Source organism: Anas acuta, chromosome 17, assembly GCF_963932015.1.
Source record: "Anas acuta chromosome 17, bAnaAcu1.1, whole genome shotgun sequence".
Taxonomy (NCBI): domain Eukaryota; kingdom Metazoa; phylum Chordata; class Aves; order Anseriformes; family Anatidae; genus Anas; species Anas acuta.
The window spans coordinates 2,723,092-2,742,958 of record NC_088995.1 but is presented as its reverse complement, the minus strand read 5'-3'; the positions used below and the strand labels follow the sequence as shown (position 1 = coordinate 2,742,958).

At 45.9% G+C, this 19,867-nt stretch overlaps 2 protein-coding genes across 14 annotated transcripts in view; one reads left to right on the top strand and one right to left on the bottom strand.

Annotated features, from left to right (window-relative positions):
- MORN3 (MORN repeat containing 3) overlaps positions 1-7,410 on the bottom strand; it is a 21,532-nt gene extending 14,122 nt beyond the window's left edge. For 2 of the 12 annotated variants that reach the window (XM_068701103.1, XM_068701098.1), the window contains exons 1-5: positions 7,308-7,389; positions 5,220-5,381; positions 1,950-2,115; positions 805-960; positions 147-304 (exon numbers count right to left, since the gene is read on the bottom strand). In XM_068701103.1, coding sequence (XP_068557204.1) covers positions 147-304; positions 805-949 — 303 coding nt within the window. In that variant the 5' untranslated portion in view covers positions 950-960; positions 1,950-2,115; positions 5,220-5,381; positions 7,308-7,389. Of the gene's footprint in view, positions 1-146; positions 305-804; positions 961-1,949; positions 2,116-5,219; positions 5,382-7,307 lie in introns of all 12 variants that reach the window. The other 10 variants (XM_068701101.1, XM_068701099.1, XM_068701100.1 and 7 more) reach the window with 10 other exon arrangements.
- TMEM120B (transmembrane protein 120B) lies at positions 7,366-19,867 on the top strand. Of its 2 annotated transcripts, none has more exons than XM_068701093.1 (12): positions 7,366-7,636; positions 9,973-10,091; positions 11,566-11,682; positions 12,655-12,714; positions 13,328-13,423; positions 14,435-14,524; positions 16,535-16,600; positions 17,435-17,496; positions 17,744-17,836; positions 18,281-18,345; positions 18,510-18,582; positions 19,509-19,867. In XM_068701093.1, the coding sequence occupies exons 1-12, from the start codon at positions 7,445-7,447 to the stop codon at positions 19,583-19,585; spliced, it is 1,110 nt and encodes a 369-aa protein (XP_068557194.1). In that variant the 5' UTR covers positions 7,366-7,444; the 3' UTR covers positions 19,586-19,867. The 2 variants fall into 2 exon arrangements, with proteins under 2 accessions (XP_068557194.1, XP_068557193.1); XM_068701092.1 differs by having other exon boundaries at positions 7,370-7,636; positions 18,510-18,578.

The following is a 19,867-nucleotide window of genomic DNA, read 5'->3' as shown; positions in this document are numbered from 1 at the left end:
CAATTTGAGATCTCTTGCTTTCATTTTCTTGCTCTACATATTAATTTCCCCCAAACCCTTCCACACCTTCAGTGCAGCCTCAGGGGACAGGCACTATTTGAAAAATCAGTATTTTAAGTTGTTTTTTTTGCATGTTTCACACTTACACATTTTTTGTCATTTTTCCACCAGCCTGTGTACACTTTCTTGTATTCCTTGGTCACAGGGTCAGGAATGCTGTATGAGCCATACCCATCCCGCTTCCCAAACTTCCAGTCACCGCTGTAAATAGCGCCGGTGCGCTTCCAGATCTGGGTGCCTTTCCCTGTTTCAATGAACAGGAAATAACAGAGAGGTCATTGCAGTGGGTAGAAGGTTTGATGCTAAATTAATACTACAGAAGCCAAGCACGTTTCAGTGCTAGTGATGCAGCAGCAACCCTGCTTTTTTGGGTTGTTTCTGTGCACTGGGTTGTGTTTTCCCTGTGACCCACGCGGTGGGAGCCGAGAGCACTCTGTTGAGCACAGCTGGGTTTGGATGCACGGAGCTGAGTGCAGTTTGTTGGATTTTTAGAGGATTTTTAACAGCCGTAATCTACATGGTTCAGGTAATTGCCCTGCAGCTGAGTGCATGTAAAAGCTCTTGATGTTGCCTATCAGAAATATCTCTGAGCACATTTTTGCAGGGCATTATATCTAACACATACTGTCATACATGTGTGAATGCTCTTCCAGGAGTACATACAACCCCTGACTGTTCCCTGCCCCTCAGAACTTTTGTACAGACACCTCTATTGGTACTTTTTCTTCACACAATACATCTTACCATGCTTCAAATTGTCCAGCCATTCTCCAGTGTACTGATCCCCATTTACAGCATAGATCGTATGTCTTAATCCACATTTCTGTGCCTTCTCGTCCCATTCATGCCAGAGAGGATCTACAGCCCTGGGGTATTTCACAACAGGCATTGTGTTTTCAGCTGGAAAGGAAAACAAATGATTGTCAGAAATAAATTAGGGTGAAATTACTAAGGCAGGTACTGTAGAACAGCCTATCCGTGGACTGTATTTTAATATGCACCTGAGTCAGTAATTGATGTCTGTTTTTGACACTATATCAAAGATAAATTATACATATAAGGATATGACGAACAGAAGGGATCTAAAAATACCAATGTATGAAACTGCACTATCTAAAAATAGGCTTGTAGTATGTTAGGAAATGCTAAATCAGCTTCAGCAGAATGGGTCTGCAATGGGCGTCGGTCTCTGCACCTGCAAGAAGACTTTTGGACAAGAGGGAAGGTCAGCCCTGTCCTGGCACAGTGGAGACCCAGATAAGCTGCTTCCCAAGGCTCATCCTCCACCTGCTCCTTGCCAAGCAGGAGCACTGGTTCAAGCAAATTGTTTGTTTTTAGGAAAAAGCTCGCTGCTAGGAAGTAAAAGCTAGATGTATCTTAGAAAACAGAGTAACAGAGTTAGCATTCACCCTTAGTTTTCCCCTTGGTCATTCAAAAATGATTTAGGGGGATATCATTGCCAAAAATTATATATATTGGTGTTTGAAAGTCCTTCCCACCCAAAACAAAGCAGTGTTGTGCATTGTGCTACCCGTCTTGCTCCTCACCCGTGGCACTGGGGCAGCACGGGGCAGGCAGTGGCAGTGGGAATGGAACTCATTGTGAGCTCAGGGCGGAGAAAATTCCTGCAGCCACCCTCGCCAGGTGGGTGCCAGCCCACAGTGGGGCTGGGGGCCTGTTCCTCTGTGTTGCCCCCACTTCAGCTTTGTGGTGAGAGAGACGAGGGTGCAAGAGAGCAAAGGGAGGGGGAGATTTTAGGAGTGAAGGCGGAAGAAAGCAACGCAGAGAAGTAATGCTGCAGGAAAGCCCACATGCTGGAGGTGCAAAGCACCCTCAAACTGGACCCATGTTCTCCTGCCCCCAGCCCCTGCTACCCCACAGGCACCAACCTGCACTTGGAGAGCGGTGTGGGCTGGGTGCTGCAGCTGTGCACGCCGGTGCCGAGTCGTCATAGCAACTCTGCCAAACTCCTGCGCGAAGGGAGACGGGAGCCCGTAGGGAAAGTCACCGGGAAATGAAAACTGGCTCCTGGCCTGCTTCAGCGACTCCAGAGATCTGAAAGTACAGCACGGTGACAGTGCCGTTGTTGTCAGGAAGGGGGGTGCTGTGTACGCACCAACATGCCCCGTAGGGAAAGGATGCAGCTAAGACTCTGCCAGGTAACACACAAATCAGTCTTGCAAGTGGCAGAAGAAAATGGAGAAACCCCTTAAAAATACACATCAGAAGTCCCATGCAGAAATCTGACTAAACTTGACACTTCCTGTTATTAAAAACGAGATGAAGATGTTCAGGAAGGATTTAATCACCCTTGTTCATAAAATGTTTCCTGGCTTTGGGCACAGCCTACGAATCACCAACACAATTGTTCCTGTGTTTTACCATGGCAAAGGTACAGTGCTGGAGAGGGAGACGGGGATTTGTGGGGGAAATGAGAGAAACTCATGAGGGAGAAAAAAAATGCTTACTGCAGCCCAAAAATGACAGTCTTAAATTGCAACCAGAAATAGGCCCTTCTGGAAAAGTATTAATTATTTTGACTGTTTCAGCCACTATATTGCACTGCAGTTAACTGAGAATTTGTCAATTAAAATAATTAGCTAGCTCAGACAATTTCACTTGTTTATTTTTAAACAGTGCAGGTTGTCCGAGGATTTTGAAAAGCAAGTCCAAACTGTGGATCACCTAACCACAGCTTTTGCTAAACAGAAGATGTATGCATGTATGTATTTGAAATTCAATATATATTTTAAACTGGTTTAGATGTAGTGAAGAATTTAAAAGGATTAAGATAATTAAGCAACAAATTAAAATTCACAAATTGGTTTCTTAACCTTTTTAATGTTTAGAGAAAGCACAGAGGCATGTGTAAGTAAACCCCATGGTAATTAAAATAATGTATGAGCATGTGCTGCATAGAAAAATTCCGAGTAGAGCTCTGGTCTCTCCAGCAAAGCACTTGCTAAACAGAACCAAAAGACACCCCAGGACTGAGTCTGCACCTTTCAACAAAGCAGCAATGCTCTCCTGCTGAGGGCTGATCCTCAAATGATTTAAGAGAGGGCTCTATTATATTAAAATATTTTTTAATTATATTGTATTTAAAAAAAGAAAATATTTCTCCAAGTTCCAGCTAGGGTTGTAGCTCCAGTACATGCTGAAAAACAAACCAAGCAATGGGAGGATGCTGGGGAAACATGCCCAGGTATCAGCCATTTGTGGAGCAAGGCCACAAGATATATGAATGTGCCTTATTTTTTTTCAGTTTAAAGAGTAAGATTTTTTATTGTTATTAAATAAACCCAGAGGACCTCAGTGTTCTACATCTGAAACCAATCATTTTCACAATGAAAGCAGACAGCTGCTCTGAGCTGAGTTTGCTCTCTCAAAGCTTGGAATCACTGAAGTGAAATGCCCAAACCAACTGAAAACTATCAGAGTCAATAATTTAAGTTTATTCTGGGAACTCTGTAGAATAAATAGAGAGAAACACTTAGAGAAACATATGCTGGAATTCTTTAAAGGTGAAGAATGTGACAACAACATACTGTGGAAGTAGGATGCTCAGATGTGTGTTTTATTGCTGCTATATTCAAAATAAAAGCCAGAGGAAGAGGTGGGAGGGTCTTGGACTCGAACCAAGCATGTGTCAGTTTTGGCCAAATGAGTACAGAGTGGGTGCAGCACTGAGGGCTCTTCCCCTCAGCTCTGTTTTGAAGAATTATTATTAGCAGGATTTGTGATGGATTAATGTAGAAGGTTTGAGATACAAATTTCACCGGCTGATTTTTGCTTAAATAACAGCCTTCAGGGAAAGTGTTTCTTCAAATCTCTTCCCTCCTGTTTGCTGTGAACAGTTCTCTCAAGATAAAAAAAAGTGTTGCTTTTACATCCAAACAATCTAAAGTAAGAGCTCTAGGTTATCTGAAATGTTTAAGCACCGTCATAATCATGCAAAGTGAAATGTTTACTAGAGGGCAGAGGAAGCCAATGCTTACCAGATACTCTCTTCCCCTGTACTTCATTCTTTTGCTGCAGATTTACAGTTAGTTGCCTCTACTTAAATACCTGCAACAAAACTGCTTAAACTGATGTAAACCAATGAAGTTACCCAAAGCCGAGAATTATTTGCTGCGCAACTGGAGAGTGCCTGGTAGGATCCTCAGCACTGTTCTAAAACATGCAGATCACGGTATGATGACGGAGGCAAGAGAAATTTGGCCATGCATGAGATAATGCCTCATTTGTTCCAAGTCCTTAACTGAGGAATAAATCCAGATTACAAAATAAGATCAGCAGTACCAATTCCCAGTTGAAACATGAGCTAAGTATTTTATTTACCACGGCTTACTGTCACCTGATCAGTGAATGGGAATTTACCATGTTTTGCCGTGATCTTTAACTTGAATAATTAACTCAATTTCTTTGATATGTTTTCTGGCAACGAATGGTTGATGACTTTGTGATTAATTAAGGTACAGGCAAAACAGATTTTGTATTGGTAAATTTGCTTTTCAAAGACCTTAGAAGAAAGGCCAGCCATTAAAAAGCTGGAAGGTTAGACTTGCAAGATACCTAAAAGCATTCTTTAAAATATTCAGGTTCAGAGGAAAGGTAACATTTGTCATGTGTTGACACTGGTGAAAGACACAATGAAAGACACTGGTGAAAGAGACAATAAGAAGTCTCTTTCACTGTTAAACCTGCAGAGCCACATTTCTGGCTTCTGTAAAATGCTAAACTGAATCAAAGTCTCATCTATACCAGCGCTAAGCTGTGGAAGCAGAGGGAGGGCTGGGGACATAGCCAGTGCAACTGCCCAGGTCTTGACTGCAGTGGTGGACAGGGAGGCATCCTTGAAATTAAATATGAAAACTGTACATGATGGGGTTAATCAGCTGTTGACTGAGCAGCATGTGTGGTTCATTAAGCAGGCCTGCAGGAAAAGTATGCAGAAAGAATGGAGGCTCTCTGGAGATAAATCAGACTCCAGAAAACCAGGCAGGGCTGCTGGAGCCCCAGCCCCAGGGACACACTCTGAGGCATTTGCCCCACACTCCAGCTGAGCTGCAGAACCTGTTTCTAACACAGGGCAGGAAAGGTGAGGTGTGAAGCCAGGAGTGGCATTTTTAAAATAGCTTTTCTGCAGCAGACTGTACCTCTCCTAACTGTCACGGCAGGAGCTGTTTCTGCAGGCAGAGATGGACAACCTCCAGCACAGCCGTACCGAGATGTGAGTGTCCGCTACTCCTCTGGGCTGTCCCTTCCCCGTGTCCTCATCTGCTGGGGCGAGAAGATCTGACTTAGGTCATCAGGTATCGCTGTGAAGGATTTTTGGATTAGTGCACACCCTCTTACAGACCCACCGTGGATATCTTTGTCCCACCAGGATTTTTGCAGGATCTCTACTAAGGAGACTGCCAATTTGAAATCTTGTTAAAAAGTTAAATTGGTGAACATTTAGAAAGATTTTTGAGTCTCTTCCTTCAGGAAATCTAATTTTGCAGCACATTGCAGTTGTTGCAGACAGAAAAGTGCAAAAAGCCTGAAAACTCAAGGAGATGTTCATATTTAAAGAAAATGAATGCAGAGAACTTGGATACGCAAATTTGAGTCTCTCAAGACCATATACTGTGATATAAATTATGTGATTTTTCTTTTACAAGCGTTAACTAAGAAATCAGTCCTTTTATAATTGACATATATAATAAAAATCTTCAGTTCTCAGCAAGTAAAAATATATACACTTATAATAAACAAATTGTTTAGTTTCTTACAAAAAAAATAAAATCACTGTTGTCTTACTTCACTGATTTTATATGCAAAGATGTGATTTAAATAATGAGATTATACAAACAGCAATATTCTCCCAGGAGATGTAAATAGATTCCAGGTAATTCTGAAATCTTTTGTAACTGCACAACTTTAAATACTTTTAGAACCAGCAGTGCAGATAGCCTCTTGTGTGTAATGAAATTCTTTTGTGTTACTGTTTAAAAAAAAACACAGATCTCTTGAAAAAATATAAATAATTAGCACATTTTAGTTAAAAGACTTTGAAAGAAATCTTTTGGGGTTATAATTATATACAGCCTCAATACCTGTAAGCATTGTTGCTTGTCAAGAGGCAAAGGGGAAGAATATTAAAGCTTTGAATAAAGTTCTGGTGATCCCTCAGCACGTCTCTGTTCACCGCTCTACAGGACTCTACAGCCTGGCTCTTGGTAGGAAATGCTCACAATTTCCTGCTTTTGTATGCACACCTTCCCTGGGGGCTTTGCCTGCAGAAACACAGACTCTGGCCCCAACAAATATGTAACAAGGCTGAAAAATTATGGCCCAGGGCAAATATCCAAGAGTGATATTAAGATTTTTTTTTTTTAAGGTTTATAGATAACAAGTAAAATAAATAGTTTTAAGGGTTATTTACAGTATTTTCTCGAAGTACCTTCTTGAATGTTAGTATTGGCAAAAGTAGTCCTACGAATGTTGAAGTGCTTCTACTTAAATGTTTCTACTTAATGGCAATTTAAGTCAATTTTGAGCACCCTGGTCTAGTGGAAGGTGTCTCAGCCCATGACAGGTGGGTTGGAATTAGATGATCTTTAAGATCCCTTCCAGCCCAACCATTCTATGAACTGACAGTAGCGATCTGCCTGCCTTTTGGTCAAATTACCTCTGCCAACCCCACTGAACACCTCACAGCCCACAAGCACACCGGCAAACCCCATCCTGGGTTCACCCAGGTGTGCAGGAGGCTGTTAGCAGCCCAGCCTGTGTGTGCCAGGGACGGGATGCAGCCAAATGCTTCAACAGTGTCTGTGTGGGCTTCATCTGCTCATTAAATTTTCCCTCATACTGAGGATCTGGTGTGCCTTGACCCCAACACCTCAACATTTTCACTGCTATTGACATTTGGGTGCGCCCAGACCCCATTATCTTGCTATTTTCCCTTATATCGAGGACCTGGTGTGTCCAGACCCCAACCCCTCACCATTTTTCCTCGGTATTTACAACCCGGTGTTCTTAGATCCCGGATATCTCCCTATTTCCCCTGACACTCACGATGTGGAGCGCCCTGACCCCAGCCCCTCGCCATCTTCCCCGCCGTGACACCCGCCTGCGCCCTATCCCCAACCACCTCCCCTGGCCCCCAACACCCCGTTGAATCCCCTCAGCCACCAGATCCCTTTGCGGGACACATCCCCGGGGCACATCGACTCCACCAGCGCCCCCTTGGAGCCTACCGAGGAGCTTTTAACCCCCGGGGGCTGCGCGGGGCCGGGCTCTGCCTCAGCGCCGCCATCGCCTCAGGCGGGGAGGGCGGGGCGGGAGCCTCAGCACCGCCTCAGCACCGCCTCAGCGCCGCGCCCAGCCCCGCGCGATGACGTCAGGGGGCGCGCGTGGCCCCCGCGGCCCCGGCTGCGGGCTCGCGCCGGCGGAGCTCGCGCCGCCTTGCACCGCCACCGCCCCCCCCTTCCCGCCTCCCGCCGCATTGCACCGCGCCATGAGGGTGCAGCTGGAGCGCTGCTGCGGCGAGTGGCGGGAGCTGGAGGAGGAGTTCCGGCAGCTCCAGGTGAGGCGCGCGCTGAGGGGCAGGCGGCGGGAACGGCCCCTGAGGGGAGAGGGCGGGAAGGAGGTGGTGGGGGGGGGGAGCGCGAGGAGCCCGGTCGTGAGGTGGCAGCGCCACCCGGGTGTGTGTCCGTGTCCCCCTCAAGCACATCGTCCCCTCACGTCCCCTCACATCCCTTCATGCCTCACACAGGCATCCTCAAAGCAGTCCCCAAACCCCAGCGGCTGTGCTGTGGCTCCTCACGGAGACGCTTCAGCGTCTCAGGGCGCTCCTGCCCGTCTCACGGTGGATGATTTAGCTCCTGTCACCCACACATCGCCTGAGGTGGCAGGGCTCCGTGTGGTTTTTGAGAGGTTTGGGTCGCTAGGACAGCGCCTCGCCCTCCAGCAGGAGCCTGAGGGAGAGCTCGGGGCTGTGGGGCATTGAGGTTTTGGGGCAGGGATGGCTACGGCTTCATAACCCTGCCTGTGGGCCCTCTGTGCTGTGGGAAAACGCCAGTTGTCCCGCAGTGACTTATTAATTGAACCCTACGTATCGACACACGAAGGCAGCGGTGGTGGTGTTGGATGTGCCAGCCCTTGGTCTGCAGGCAAACCGGGCAGTCATGGCCCCAACTCTGCAAAACTTGTACACCAGAGTGCAGGGAAGGCTCCCATGTCCCCTCCTGGGGAGCTCGTAGACTTGGGACAAAAATATCCCTCTCTTTGGTATACAGGACCTCTGTTTTTTAAGGCACGATGCTTCCTAGGTGGAGAGCTGTGGCCATGCCTGACCCTTCAGGAAGGTATTTGGCCCGTGGATTGTCTGTGTTAGGGGAAAGACAGCTCCTTGTGCTGCCGGCGGGTCCCCTTTGTGTGCAGTCACTGCTCTTGATGGATAAATAACTGAAGTATCAAATGCTGTGTTGTTCTAAATACCAGCGTTACCTTTAAATCATTATCCTGATGTTTTTGGCTAGCGGTAGAGTTCACCAGTTCTCAACTCGCATGTTTGCATTTCCAATAAATACTTGAGCTTTTTTGGCAAAGAGCTTCTTACCCCCTTTTAGCAGCCTTTCCAAGGACACCGTTGCAGGACATGCGGAGAAGCAGAAGGAGCTGCTGGGCGATCTGCTGAGCCCCCGGGGTTCTCAGCAGAACCAAACCGATCCTGCGGTGATGGGCGCTGCGGTGCCTGGACACGGTTAGGTTGGACAGTGAGGTTTTCAGATGGGATAGTGGAGCTCGTTGTATATCACTGCTGTGAATAATGAACAGCCAGGTCCTAACGAGGAGAGCAAAGATTTGTTTTGTGTGGCTTAAAGCGCTGTGTTTATGCCTAAGGAGAACTGGCAGCAGTTTTCTGTGGTGTTACCTGAGATGTGCTGGTAGATAAAGCAAATGGGCATTTAACCCCTCCGTTCCCTCCTCGACACTGACTCCGCAAACCGTCTTCTGAGTTTTAGCTCTTAAAAAGAGTATTTTTCTCCTTAAACCAGGGCTAATGTTGAACTTCCATGCAATGATAAGGGGTCTGGCTCACGGATGGCCCTGATGCAAACCACGCATGCCCAGACAGGCACCAAACTTGTACGGGTTTGTTCGTGGTGTGGAATCCTCCATGTTGGCTTTAGGTGCTAAAGAAGTCCTTGTGCACTTCCCTGCAGTGTTGGAGCGGGTTGAATGCAGGTTCCGGGACCTCCTGGGCCCGTTGCATCCTTTTCTCTGCTGGGTGAGCTGTGGCATGGTTTCGGATGTGCTGGAGGAAGCAGTGGGCTGTGCTGGAGCAGCAAGTCATGGGGCTTGGCGTGGCCACAGTGGCCAGGAGGCTTGTCTAAATGCCCAGGTTTTGTGGTCACTTCAGTAATGTTTTTTTTTTTTTTTTTTTTTTCCTTCTTCCTCTGGGTCCTATTCTCCTTTCCTCTTTTTTTCCAGATTGAATCTGGCAGTGAAATCAGAGTTCCTGAGCTGCGATTTATTTCCCCCCCCCCCCCCATTTATGGGGGATGGATGGGATCAAACAGATCAAACATCTGCTTTGTCACAGGGTGGGCTGGGAAAAAGAAAGTCCCAGATGGGGAAAGCTTGGTAGGAAGAGGAAATGAGATGAATGGGGAGAGGATGCTCTCTCTTTTGCAAGAACTTTTGTTAGCGTTCCTTTGAGCTGTGCTGGTTTGGTATCAGCCCTTGGTTGTCTGCCTGAGGGATTGGAGGCTGCTGGAATGGGCTGACATGGGAAACCCCTCCCTGGGTGCCTGTTAACTCCCCAAAAAACAGGGCTTGCTTCCCTCACATGTGAGAATCCAATACCACCCGTAACCCAGAAGGGCTCTTCCTACCAAACCTCTTCTTCTCCTGCAGGAAACGCACAAAGTTTACAGGCAGAAACTGGAGGAAGTCACCAGCTTGCAGACAGCCTGCAGCAGCTCCATACACCGTCAGAAGAAGACTTTAAGGGATCTGAAGCACAGCCTGCAACGGTAAGGGGAGGTCTGAAGGGGGGAGGAGGCAGGACTGGAATGTTTCTGCTTCCCAAAGGGCAGAAATGTTTGGGTTTTTAGCAGTTTGATATGTAGTCTGCGTCACAGGGGCAATTTTGCTCCATATAAATCTTGAGTCACTTCCATTTATCGCAGACAGGTAAAATGTTTGTAACCACACAAGGGATCGAGTCCTATAAATAAAGAAGACCCAGTAAATCTTTGGGGGAAGCCGACTGGGTTTGCATGCCTGCAGTAGGTGCGGGATTTGCAGCAGGGACTGGCTCTGTCTGTGAGGCCACCGGGAGCCACCAGCTCAGTTCCTTGCGTACAGACCTCAAACACCACAGCTTGCTGACCTCCCCATGCTCACCCCTCTGCTCTCTGTTTTACATTAATTGGTAAAGCTGCAATCTGCAAGTAAATCATCAGCTGTGCGTTTGTTACATCCTGAAATGTTTTATGGCTGGAGAGCTGCAGCCTCAATGAAAAGTTTTGCTGAGCTGGGCCTGGCCAAGACTTCTAAATGTCCCCTGGGTCCCAAGCCTTGTGGGGTTATGGGAGATAACTTTGGGGTCTCCAGGTAGGCTACTGGGGTGGGCACAGGCTGATGCCTCTGCTCCCTGCAGTCTTTTTTGTGTGTTGTGTGTGATGGTGATATTTGCAGGCAGGCAGTTTGGGGGATTTGGAGGGCTGGTTGCCACAAACATAGCTTGTAAATCCCTTCTCTGCAGGTGGAACAGCAATGGTGAAAGGTAGGGTCATGCAGACCCCTCCTCTAGCCCAGCACTGCCCAGCTGCACCCCCTGCCCTTCCTAAAATGCCTGATTTCAGCAGTGCGAGGGCAGCAAGAAAAGCAAATTGGAGGTCCCTTCCCCCAGCTGCTGTCCTCTGTCCAAGCTGCCATCGATTGTGTGGGGGCTGCATCAACCTTTCAGTTTAAATGAGTTTGACATCCTTTCAGTGGTGGCTCAGAAGGATGCGTGAGATCTTTTTTCTGTTGTTTTTAGAGGCTGTACAGTGAGCTTTTGTCCTTCATGAGGAGTTTATGGGGTCTGGGGGTAGAGGCTTTTCAACCCCTAGGGGAATTTGGGGAGGATCAGTTTGGATGCTGTAAGGGCAGTGCCTGAAACCGCACGCAAACTTTCCAAAGCAGAAGGTGCTCCTACAAAAACGGCACAGTGTGCCTGAACAGCTTCCCAGTGGAAGAGGTACAGAGTGCTGACACTGAGCTGAGGTGAAAGAAGCTGGTTTGTACACCAGGCAGGTGAAATAACCCACGATGACACAAAACAGGCAGCGAAATAAAATCAGGGCTAAGCCAAATGTTGCTATGGAAAAACAGGAGAGAAGTGCACAATGGCATAAATTTACAGTTAGCTGTTTACCAGCATGAACTTTCTGACAAAGTCCTTTTCCCTTAAAAAGGAGGTAAAAATGTAAAGGGGAAGATCTTGTTTCTGTGTTTTTGCAGGTGCAAGCCCAGAGCTACTCCTGAAGAATTCGCTCTCATACAGCAGATCAGCACCCAGATCAAAGAGAGGCAAAATGCCTTCTTTGATATGGAAGCCTACTTGCCAAAGAAGAACGGGTAAGTGCTTTGCCAGGAGGGGCACGCACTCCAGGAAAGCTGATCTTTGAGTGTTCACAGTGGTGTTGTTCCCGCAGGATAATGTGCATGCTGAAGAAATACATGTACAACTGGATTAGTCATAAATCTCTTGCTGAGCTGCTGTGTCAGTTGTACACAGAATTCATTAGCTGGAAGTGTATGTAAATGTGCTGTGTGTGGGCACAGGTTTTCTTGTTAAAATAGTAGTTAAATCTGCATCTGTGAGAGCTTATGGAATTCACTGTTCCACAGTGACATTTTCCTGTGCTAGTTTTTCAAAGACAATCAGTATGAAATTTCCCCCCTTTTTCATTTATTTAATTTTTCTTCCTCCCAAATATTGCTTTCAACTGACTTAACGTTTGTACTTTGCTTTAAGTGGGGTTGCTGGGATGTATTTTGTTCAGTTGTCAAGGGCTGTGCAACCCTGGCGGTCAGGAGATGCTGATGCAGAGTAAACCGAGCCAAGGGACTTGATTTCTACCCTTGATTTGTTCCTTTCCCCTTCCCAAGTCTGCTGCTTCTGTGTCTGTGTGGTGAGATGAGCGTATTGTGTGGAAATACCCTGGAGTGGGGAAATGATGTGAAATCAAGAAGATGGTAAAAGGTTCTGCAGCATTGCGGGTGGAGTGCAATTCTGGAAACTTTTCTTCCAGTTTCTCCACGTTCTTTTTATTTTCTGATAGTGTATAATAATTATCTCACCCTTAGACCATAGCATGGAAAAGGGACCAGGAAAAGAAACCTTTTCTCTAACTTCTTGGAAATGCTGACTGAACTTCCTGCATTTAAATCTTCTTTGGTGGTCTGTATTTCCAGTTTGCTTTAATTAAAAACCTACAGCAAAATGCATCTTGAGCTGCTAAAATGATCTCTTGAGCTCTGATCTGTGTCAGCTGTGGTGTTCAGAGCAAACAAGACTTAATGTGGGTCTTGTTTTTTGTCTTCCAGTTTGTACTTAAATCTCGTGCTGGGAAATGTGAATGTAACCCTCCTGAGTAACCAAGCAAAGTAAGTGAGCGTTTCCATATGGGCGCATTTGGGGCTAGCAGGGGTTGTATGCTGAAGTCCAGGGACAGGAATAGTTTTCTCTTAGACCTGTTTCAAGGTCATCTGTCAGGATCAGGTAAGTCAGACTGAGACAGGCCAAACTAAAGCTTCCTGTAAAACTCCAGTGGGTTTTGTCCCTCATTCACTTTTAAGCACAGTCAGGGCTGTTGCCTTAATTATAAGGGAGATTCAGCTGGGTTTTGCAACAAAAACCAATAAACAAAAGTAATATTGTGGGTTCCAGGCACGCAGGGCTCCAGAAAATGGAGACTTCTCTTTATATAAATCTGAGAAATAAAGAGAGCTGCTGCTGCTTAACCTGGCAACCTAGAAACCAGCTCTTAGGGACTGAAACTGTTGAATTGTTTTGCAGCATCACGATCATGCAGGTGAAATGCTGCTTTTCATCACTGCTAGCTGATTTTCTAAATGTTTTAAGCAAAATCTCTTGTCTTTTGGTTTGCGATGTGGATTTGTATCTGGGTTGAAAAAAAGTGAAGCCACATTCAGTAAAACCTTCATTTACACCCATGTGATGTGTGATGTTCCCTGCTCTGTGCTTTTTTCCTTCCAGGTTCGCCTACAAAGATGAGTATGAGAAGTTCAAACTTTATCTCACAATCATCTTGTTACTCGGGGCTGTGGCCTGCAGGTTTATTCTTCACTACAGGTAAGCCTGCATTTTTTTACTTTCAACCAAGTGTTTTGAATACAAATGTGCTGGATTAGCAGCTGATTCATTTGAACTAATTGCCAGAGACCAGGAGATGGGTGCAGGCTGTATTTGGGCTTTGAATAGTTGTGGTTTCCCCAGCAGGGGATCTTGTGTACCTGTTTCTCAGTACAGGCAGGACCTGTATTTTAGCTGCTTGTTTTTTCTTGATTAACATTTTAGGAGTTTGTTATAACCAATAGAAAGCACAACACGATAATCCTGATCTGCTGTTTTTCTGGTGTTGCATTGTGCTTGGGAAAGAGTGGTTCATTTTGTTTGCAGGTTGTCCCAGGTAGGTACCAGCACCGTGCTGCAGCTCTGGGGTCGCAAACACCACACAAGAGAGCGTTTGCATCAAATGGTTAGACCAGAAATGTAATCTTTAGGTCACAATAACGTATCACCAGCAAGCCTCCACTATTCAGTTTTGCTAAAAAAACAGCCAGGTGTTTTAGCCGGACCCTTCCATCGATGTCTTTGTGGATTGTACCAGGGACTGGTGCTGTCATGTATGGTGGCTTCAGGGGGCTGCAGTGGCAAAATAAAGACTCCTTTTACCCCAAGAGTGTAATGCTCTTCTGTTCTTTTAGTTGATTGGATTTATAGAGATCTCATTGAATTAGCCTGGAAATGCTTCTCTAAATTGGATCATCTGGTGCTTCCATGGTGTTTTCTCTCCTTCAGAAGGAATTAATGTCATCTCTGCATACCTGCTTATCGGCTAAAGCTCTGCGGCGTTATATCATTGGGCACTTCCCAGGGTAAAGGACTCTCAACTTGGCAGCAGTGCCAATACCTGTGGCTCTGCGTGTGGATTAGAGATTCCCAGGACAGGGGCTTTGTGTCTATGACCTTACTTGGGCAGGCTTTCATCCTCCCGAGGGAAGGGAGGGAAAATAGGGGTTTTGAAATGTTTTTCTGTAATTAACAGGATTTCTTTTTACCGTACTTTTTTCTTTTTAACAGGGTGACAGATGAAGTGTTTAACTTTCTGTTAGTGTGGTATTACTGCACGCTGACGATACGGGAATCTATTCTAATTAGCAATGGATCAAGGTACTGTGTCACCTGCAGAAACTATTTAAAGCATGAAATGTCCATAAAATTAAAACAAGCAACAAAAGCAGATTCAGTTTGGTGCTGAAGCCCAGCAAATCTGAGATGTTGATCCCTCTCTGCAGGGTCTGTTGTCCCTGTTCCTCTCTACATTTTCTTCTGAGGCAGATGTGGCCATCTGGGGCTTGTGTAGGGAGGAGAAGGCACCGTTTCTGCAAGTCCATAATTTCTCAGTCCAGGGTGTTGGATGTTTTTGGTAGCTATGGGTTAGTTGTAGATGGGATCTGGGATGTAATTATGTGTGTTTTCAGTGACGTGACCAACCCAGATGCTGACTTTATACCTTCTTGTGTCTGTAGTGGTACCTGTAGGTATGTTGGTACGCTGGCATAAGCTTGTGAGAAAAAGGGAGCAGGAGCTGAGTCGCTCTGGTTTGTGCCATGTGGTCACCGTGATTGCTCTGCAGGTCACTGCAGCATGTCCTGAAGCGTTTGACTAAATTATAGTTGTGTCAAAGGAAAATTGGTGGCTAAGAGGAAATAATTGTATAAAGAGCTGGGAACACGAGTTAAGTGTTGGGAGAAGTAAACTGAAGGGTGATCTTTGCTCCAAGCCCTCATTTTTTATGACACCCTTAGTAGGAGCATCCTAAACCACCCCTCTTTTATCTGGATTTTATTCAGATGATCAGATTTTCCACTCTCCAATTCCCATTGCATTTTGGCACTGAGCTCACTGCTCGTGCAGCGTACAGGGTTATCAAGCACACCCTGAGCATTACTAGAGCAAGAGAATGCTGGAAGGAGAAGTCCAGCTTTTCTTTTGAGACTTTTACCTGATTAGTTGTGTAGCCCTGCATGCAGCTGTTGAGGAGCTTGGGTGCTCCCCTTCAGGGCTGCCTGCCAGAGGAGGCTGGCACTGGTGATGGTGCAAGGACCGCTGGGTGTGCGAACCCTTCTCAGGGTGTGGGTGAGCCCAAAGAAGTTATAGGAAAAATCAAAATGAAGCAAACCTCAAGCCGGCTCTTCCTGCTCTAACTGCAGTTGCCTTTCTGGTGCTGTTGTCCCTTCCCTCCTCCCACAAGGCCTTGGAGCAGTAGGAATTTCAGGGCGTCTTCTGGCTTCCCCAGCAGCCTGGGGAGGGAGTCCTTGTCCTGGCTGTGGAGAGCGATCACTCATCCTGCCTCTGCTGTGCCTCTTGCTTTCACTCTGGGGGAGCTTGAAGAAGTTGCTTAAATTTGCACTTGCGTAGCTTGACCTGGAGTCTTGTCATAGATCTGAGCAATAACCTGAAGGTTGTGTCCCCGCTTTTCATCATCCAGATGGGCTGGCACAGGGCGTGAGTAAACCACAGCCATCACCACATCTCTTCCCAGGCGTGAGTCTGCATGCAGGCTTGCTGCTGGGTGAGTGGCTGCTGCTGCAACGCTTGCAGCTCCCTGTGGCATTAATTAACAAGGCTTCTGACGTGTCTCACTCCCAGTGCACGTGCCTGGTACCGGTCCTGGGGAGCAGCCGTGATGGAGATGGGCTGGCAGCAGCCAGTGTGCTCCATCCACCCCGCGGCATTTGTAAAAGAAAATTATTTCTGTGCAGTTTGCTGGCGTCACAGCTAGCCACTAAATATGAGGGAGGCATCTCCCCACTGACCACGGAGCTTGAGGCAGTGCAGGCATGTGAGAGCTGAACACGGCAAGCTCTGGGAAGTGCAAAGGAAAAGTCTGCAAGGATGGAAATTGGCTTCCCTGTGTCCAGCAGAGAAACCTCTGGTTGCCATGGGCAGTGTGGGCTGCCGTGGCTGCCCTGGCTTGTCATCTGGTAACAAACTCCTGCTGTCCCTTCTTGGTTTCTTGGCAAGTCCTTTGTTGCCACCAACTTAGTTTTTGTTTGTTTGCTTTGGGACATTTATTTATCCATGATCCAGTCAGGATTATTTTTTGTCTTTAAAGCCAGACCTAAAGTTGAAATTCATCATGTTCTTTGTCTAACTGCCATATTTTTTTCTGTTCAGGATCAAGGGCTGGTGGGTGTCTCATCACTATGTCTCCACATTCCTGTCTGGAGTAATGTTAACGTGGTGAGTTTGCTCTCTCCTGATCATGGTGCTTTAAAATGTGTGCGTCATCTGAGCATATTAATCCAGTGTGACCACGTAGCTGTGTCTGCCCAGGCACATAGTGAAGCATCAGACTTGTCTGATGGTACGGATGTTTTCAGTGATAAATACAACACTCTGCAAGTTTGTTTTTACACTGCTGGTTTTGTATTTCTGTATAAGCTGAGCAAAACAAGCAGCATTTCTCTTCAGAGAGGGAGAGTGACGCCAAATGAATTTTTAGGTGCCTTATCACCCAGACTGTAAACAAACTATAAAGCAAAAAAAGCAAGTTACATTCCAACGTGGTGGTGTTGGTGAAACAACACAGCAACGCACCCTGTGTCTGGTTCCTGTATGACCCACTTCAGCTGTGTTTGGCATGAACTGATTAGTTAATAAGTAAGAATTGTTTTAAAATGTGTTTTTGTTCTGAATCTCTAAGGAGATCATACAGTCGCTGCAGCAAAAGGTCTGTATCCTGAACTGGTGTTAAGATAAGGAGCACGAGCACCTCTGCTCCACTGCTTTAATTCGTAATGTGGACGCTGCTGAATGGCTTTGATTGCTGCCTAGAGGAAACTGCAACAGGGAAATCAATAAGAGGGGGCAGCCTAATCAATCAGACCGTTTGCTGCCTGCCAGGGCAGTGATGTGAGGCTGTAGCGCCCTTTCTGGACTCCGGATGGGATGGAGCGGGCTGGGCACCAGCTGCTGATTTCATCTTCTAATGGGATTTGTGGCTGACAAGGGGCTGGGCGCTGCATTGTATGCTTTTCATCAAACAAATAGACTTCCTTTGTATTTTGCTTTCAGGCCAGATGGACTCATGTATCAAATGTTTCGCAGTCAATTTCTAGCATTTTCAATATTTCAGAGTGAGTATATCTTACCTTGGTATTTCATGGGCTAAAATAGTTTTCTACCTGATATGCATAGAAGAAAACAGATCTGCTTCTTTAATACTGGAGTGTTACACTGTGCAAGTATAAACAGTATCTTACAACATATATACAATCATAAACAATAATTAAATGCTAGTGGATGAAATATATCAAACTATTTTAATAATGTTTCTAATACTTCTGAATAGCCAGTGCAATGATGCTTCAATTTCTTCTCCAGGTTGCGTTCAGTTCCTACAATATTATTATCAAAGGGGCTGCCTTTATAGACTTCGTGCTTTGGGGGAGAGAAACCACTTGGACCTTACTGTAGGTGAGGTTGTCTGCGATGCTTTGTTTGCAAAATGGGGTTCTGTCAGACAGAAGGGGTGGGTTCAAGAGCAGTGATACCGAGATGGCTTTGTGGCCATCAGAGATCTCAGATTTGCACAGCTGTTACCCCTCTGCCCTGCTGCCTCTGGTACAAAGGCAGGAATGGTGGCGAGTCTTTTATCATTCTCCTTGGGTCCTGAGGGGTGGAAATAGAGTTCTCTGATCTCCATCAACTCTTGAGGGCATTAAGATGGTTGTGTTGTTCATCCTTATCTTCATCTTCCTCCCATTATCACCCCTTCAAGTTTTGATTCTAACCTAGCTGATTATTGCTGAATAGCAGAGGAATAATCCTTATGGAGAGGTCTGGTTGGGATGAGCTGCAGCTTGGGATGCGTCCTGGCTTGTCTGTGCTAACTCCCTCTCTTCTGTTAACCTGTTGCAGAAGGATTTCAGTCCTGGATGTGGCGGGGGCTGACGTTTCTCCTTCCATTCTTGTTCTTTGGGCATGTAAGTTGGGCTGTTCTGTTCCCTCCTTTGCCATGCGGGGCCTGGGGAGGGTGTGCTGGTGGTGCTGTGGTTGCAGTACGGTAACAAGGTGCTTCAGATCATGCATACCTGTGCCAAACAACTCTAAATTTTTGCTGATAATTGCTTTTTTTTTTCTTTTGTAGTTCTGGCAGCTATATAACGCAATCACACTTTTTGGATTGTCAAGGCATAAGGAGTGCAAAGAATGGCAGGTGGGTGTTGTTTCTGCTCAGAAAAAAACACAGCAGGGGAAGAGGGGTGATTTAACTACATCCTTAAAAATATTTGGCTATCTGACCCCAGCTAAATATCTCAGGATGATGTGGCACAGAGCCTATACAAGAGAATTCTAAATAATTGTGAAATACTGTATGGAAACTTGCACCCATGAGTGACCACACAAAATGAAAAGGAGAAAGTGTAGGGGAAAGAACATTCATTTGGGTAAATATCTCACCATGTTTTTCATGTATGTGGGCATTTAACAGCAGTGGCTGCCGAGTTTGTGGCTCTTTTTTATGGTTAAATCATGGGTTATGTGCTTAAAAACAAGGTAACAAAAGTAAAAAGACAATGAATCAGTTCAAAAATATATTATCCACTTTACTGCCCCAATGTTAGGGTCCCTTCCACTTCTTTTCTTAGTTGCTGTCACCCATTAAACATGTCTATCCATTTCTTAGCTATCCAGTTACTTCTGTAGAGCCAGACTGATCACAGATGGTGGTGCATTTGACCATGTCACATCCATAGTGGTGGAGATAATCTCTATTTGGTCAGATCCTGCTGTAGTTTGCGTGCTCACTTTGTCACATAATGCTAATCCAATAGATTGGATGTAATAATTTGATTTTCCTGTCTGTAAGAGTCCAGATGTTGAATGGAAATAATTTTAAAAATGAACCATGCCGTAATATTAAAAAGCAGTAAATGCTACTTAATCATGATAAAACATAGTTCCCATTTATCAGAACTAGATTCGTGAGTGTGTGTTTTCCTCCGATCTTCTTTCCTGGTGTAATAACAGATAATAACTTGCTAACCAGACCCCATCAGAGCCTACTTCCATGAGTGCTTACAGTCACCTTTTTTATTTTTTTAACCTTTTCTGTTTGTTTTCTCTTCCCCCCCCCCTTCCTCAGGTTTGTGTGTTAGCTTTCACGTTTCTGCTGCTCTTCCTCGGGAACTTCCTCACTACTCTCAAAGTGGTGCACACTAAGTTGCAGAAGAACAAAGACAAAGTGAAGAAGCTGTGAACCTACCAGGGTGTGCTGGGTGCCAACATGGGAACTTGGTGTCCCAGCGCCTGCAGCAGGCGCTCGGCGTTGGACAGCGCCTCCTGAACCTCTGCTACGCTGTGAATGGACTTGGAAGGACTCGTCTGTCCCCATGCTTGGTGAAGGATGTGGACTCTTCCAGCACAGACTCAGTATTAAGCAAGCATGGCTCTCCAGTCTGCAGTCCTGCTATTTATGTATATTTAATACAAAACGTGTTTGCA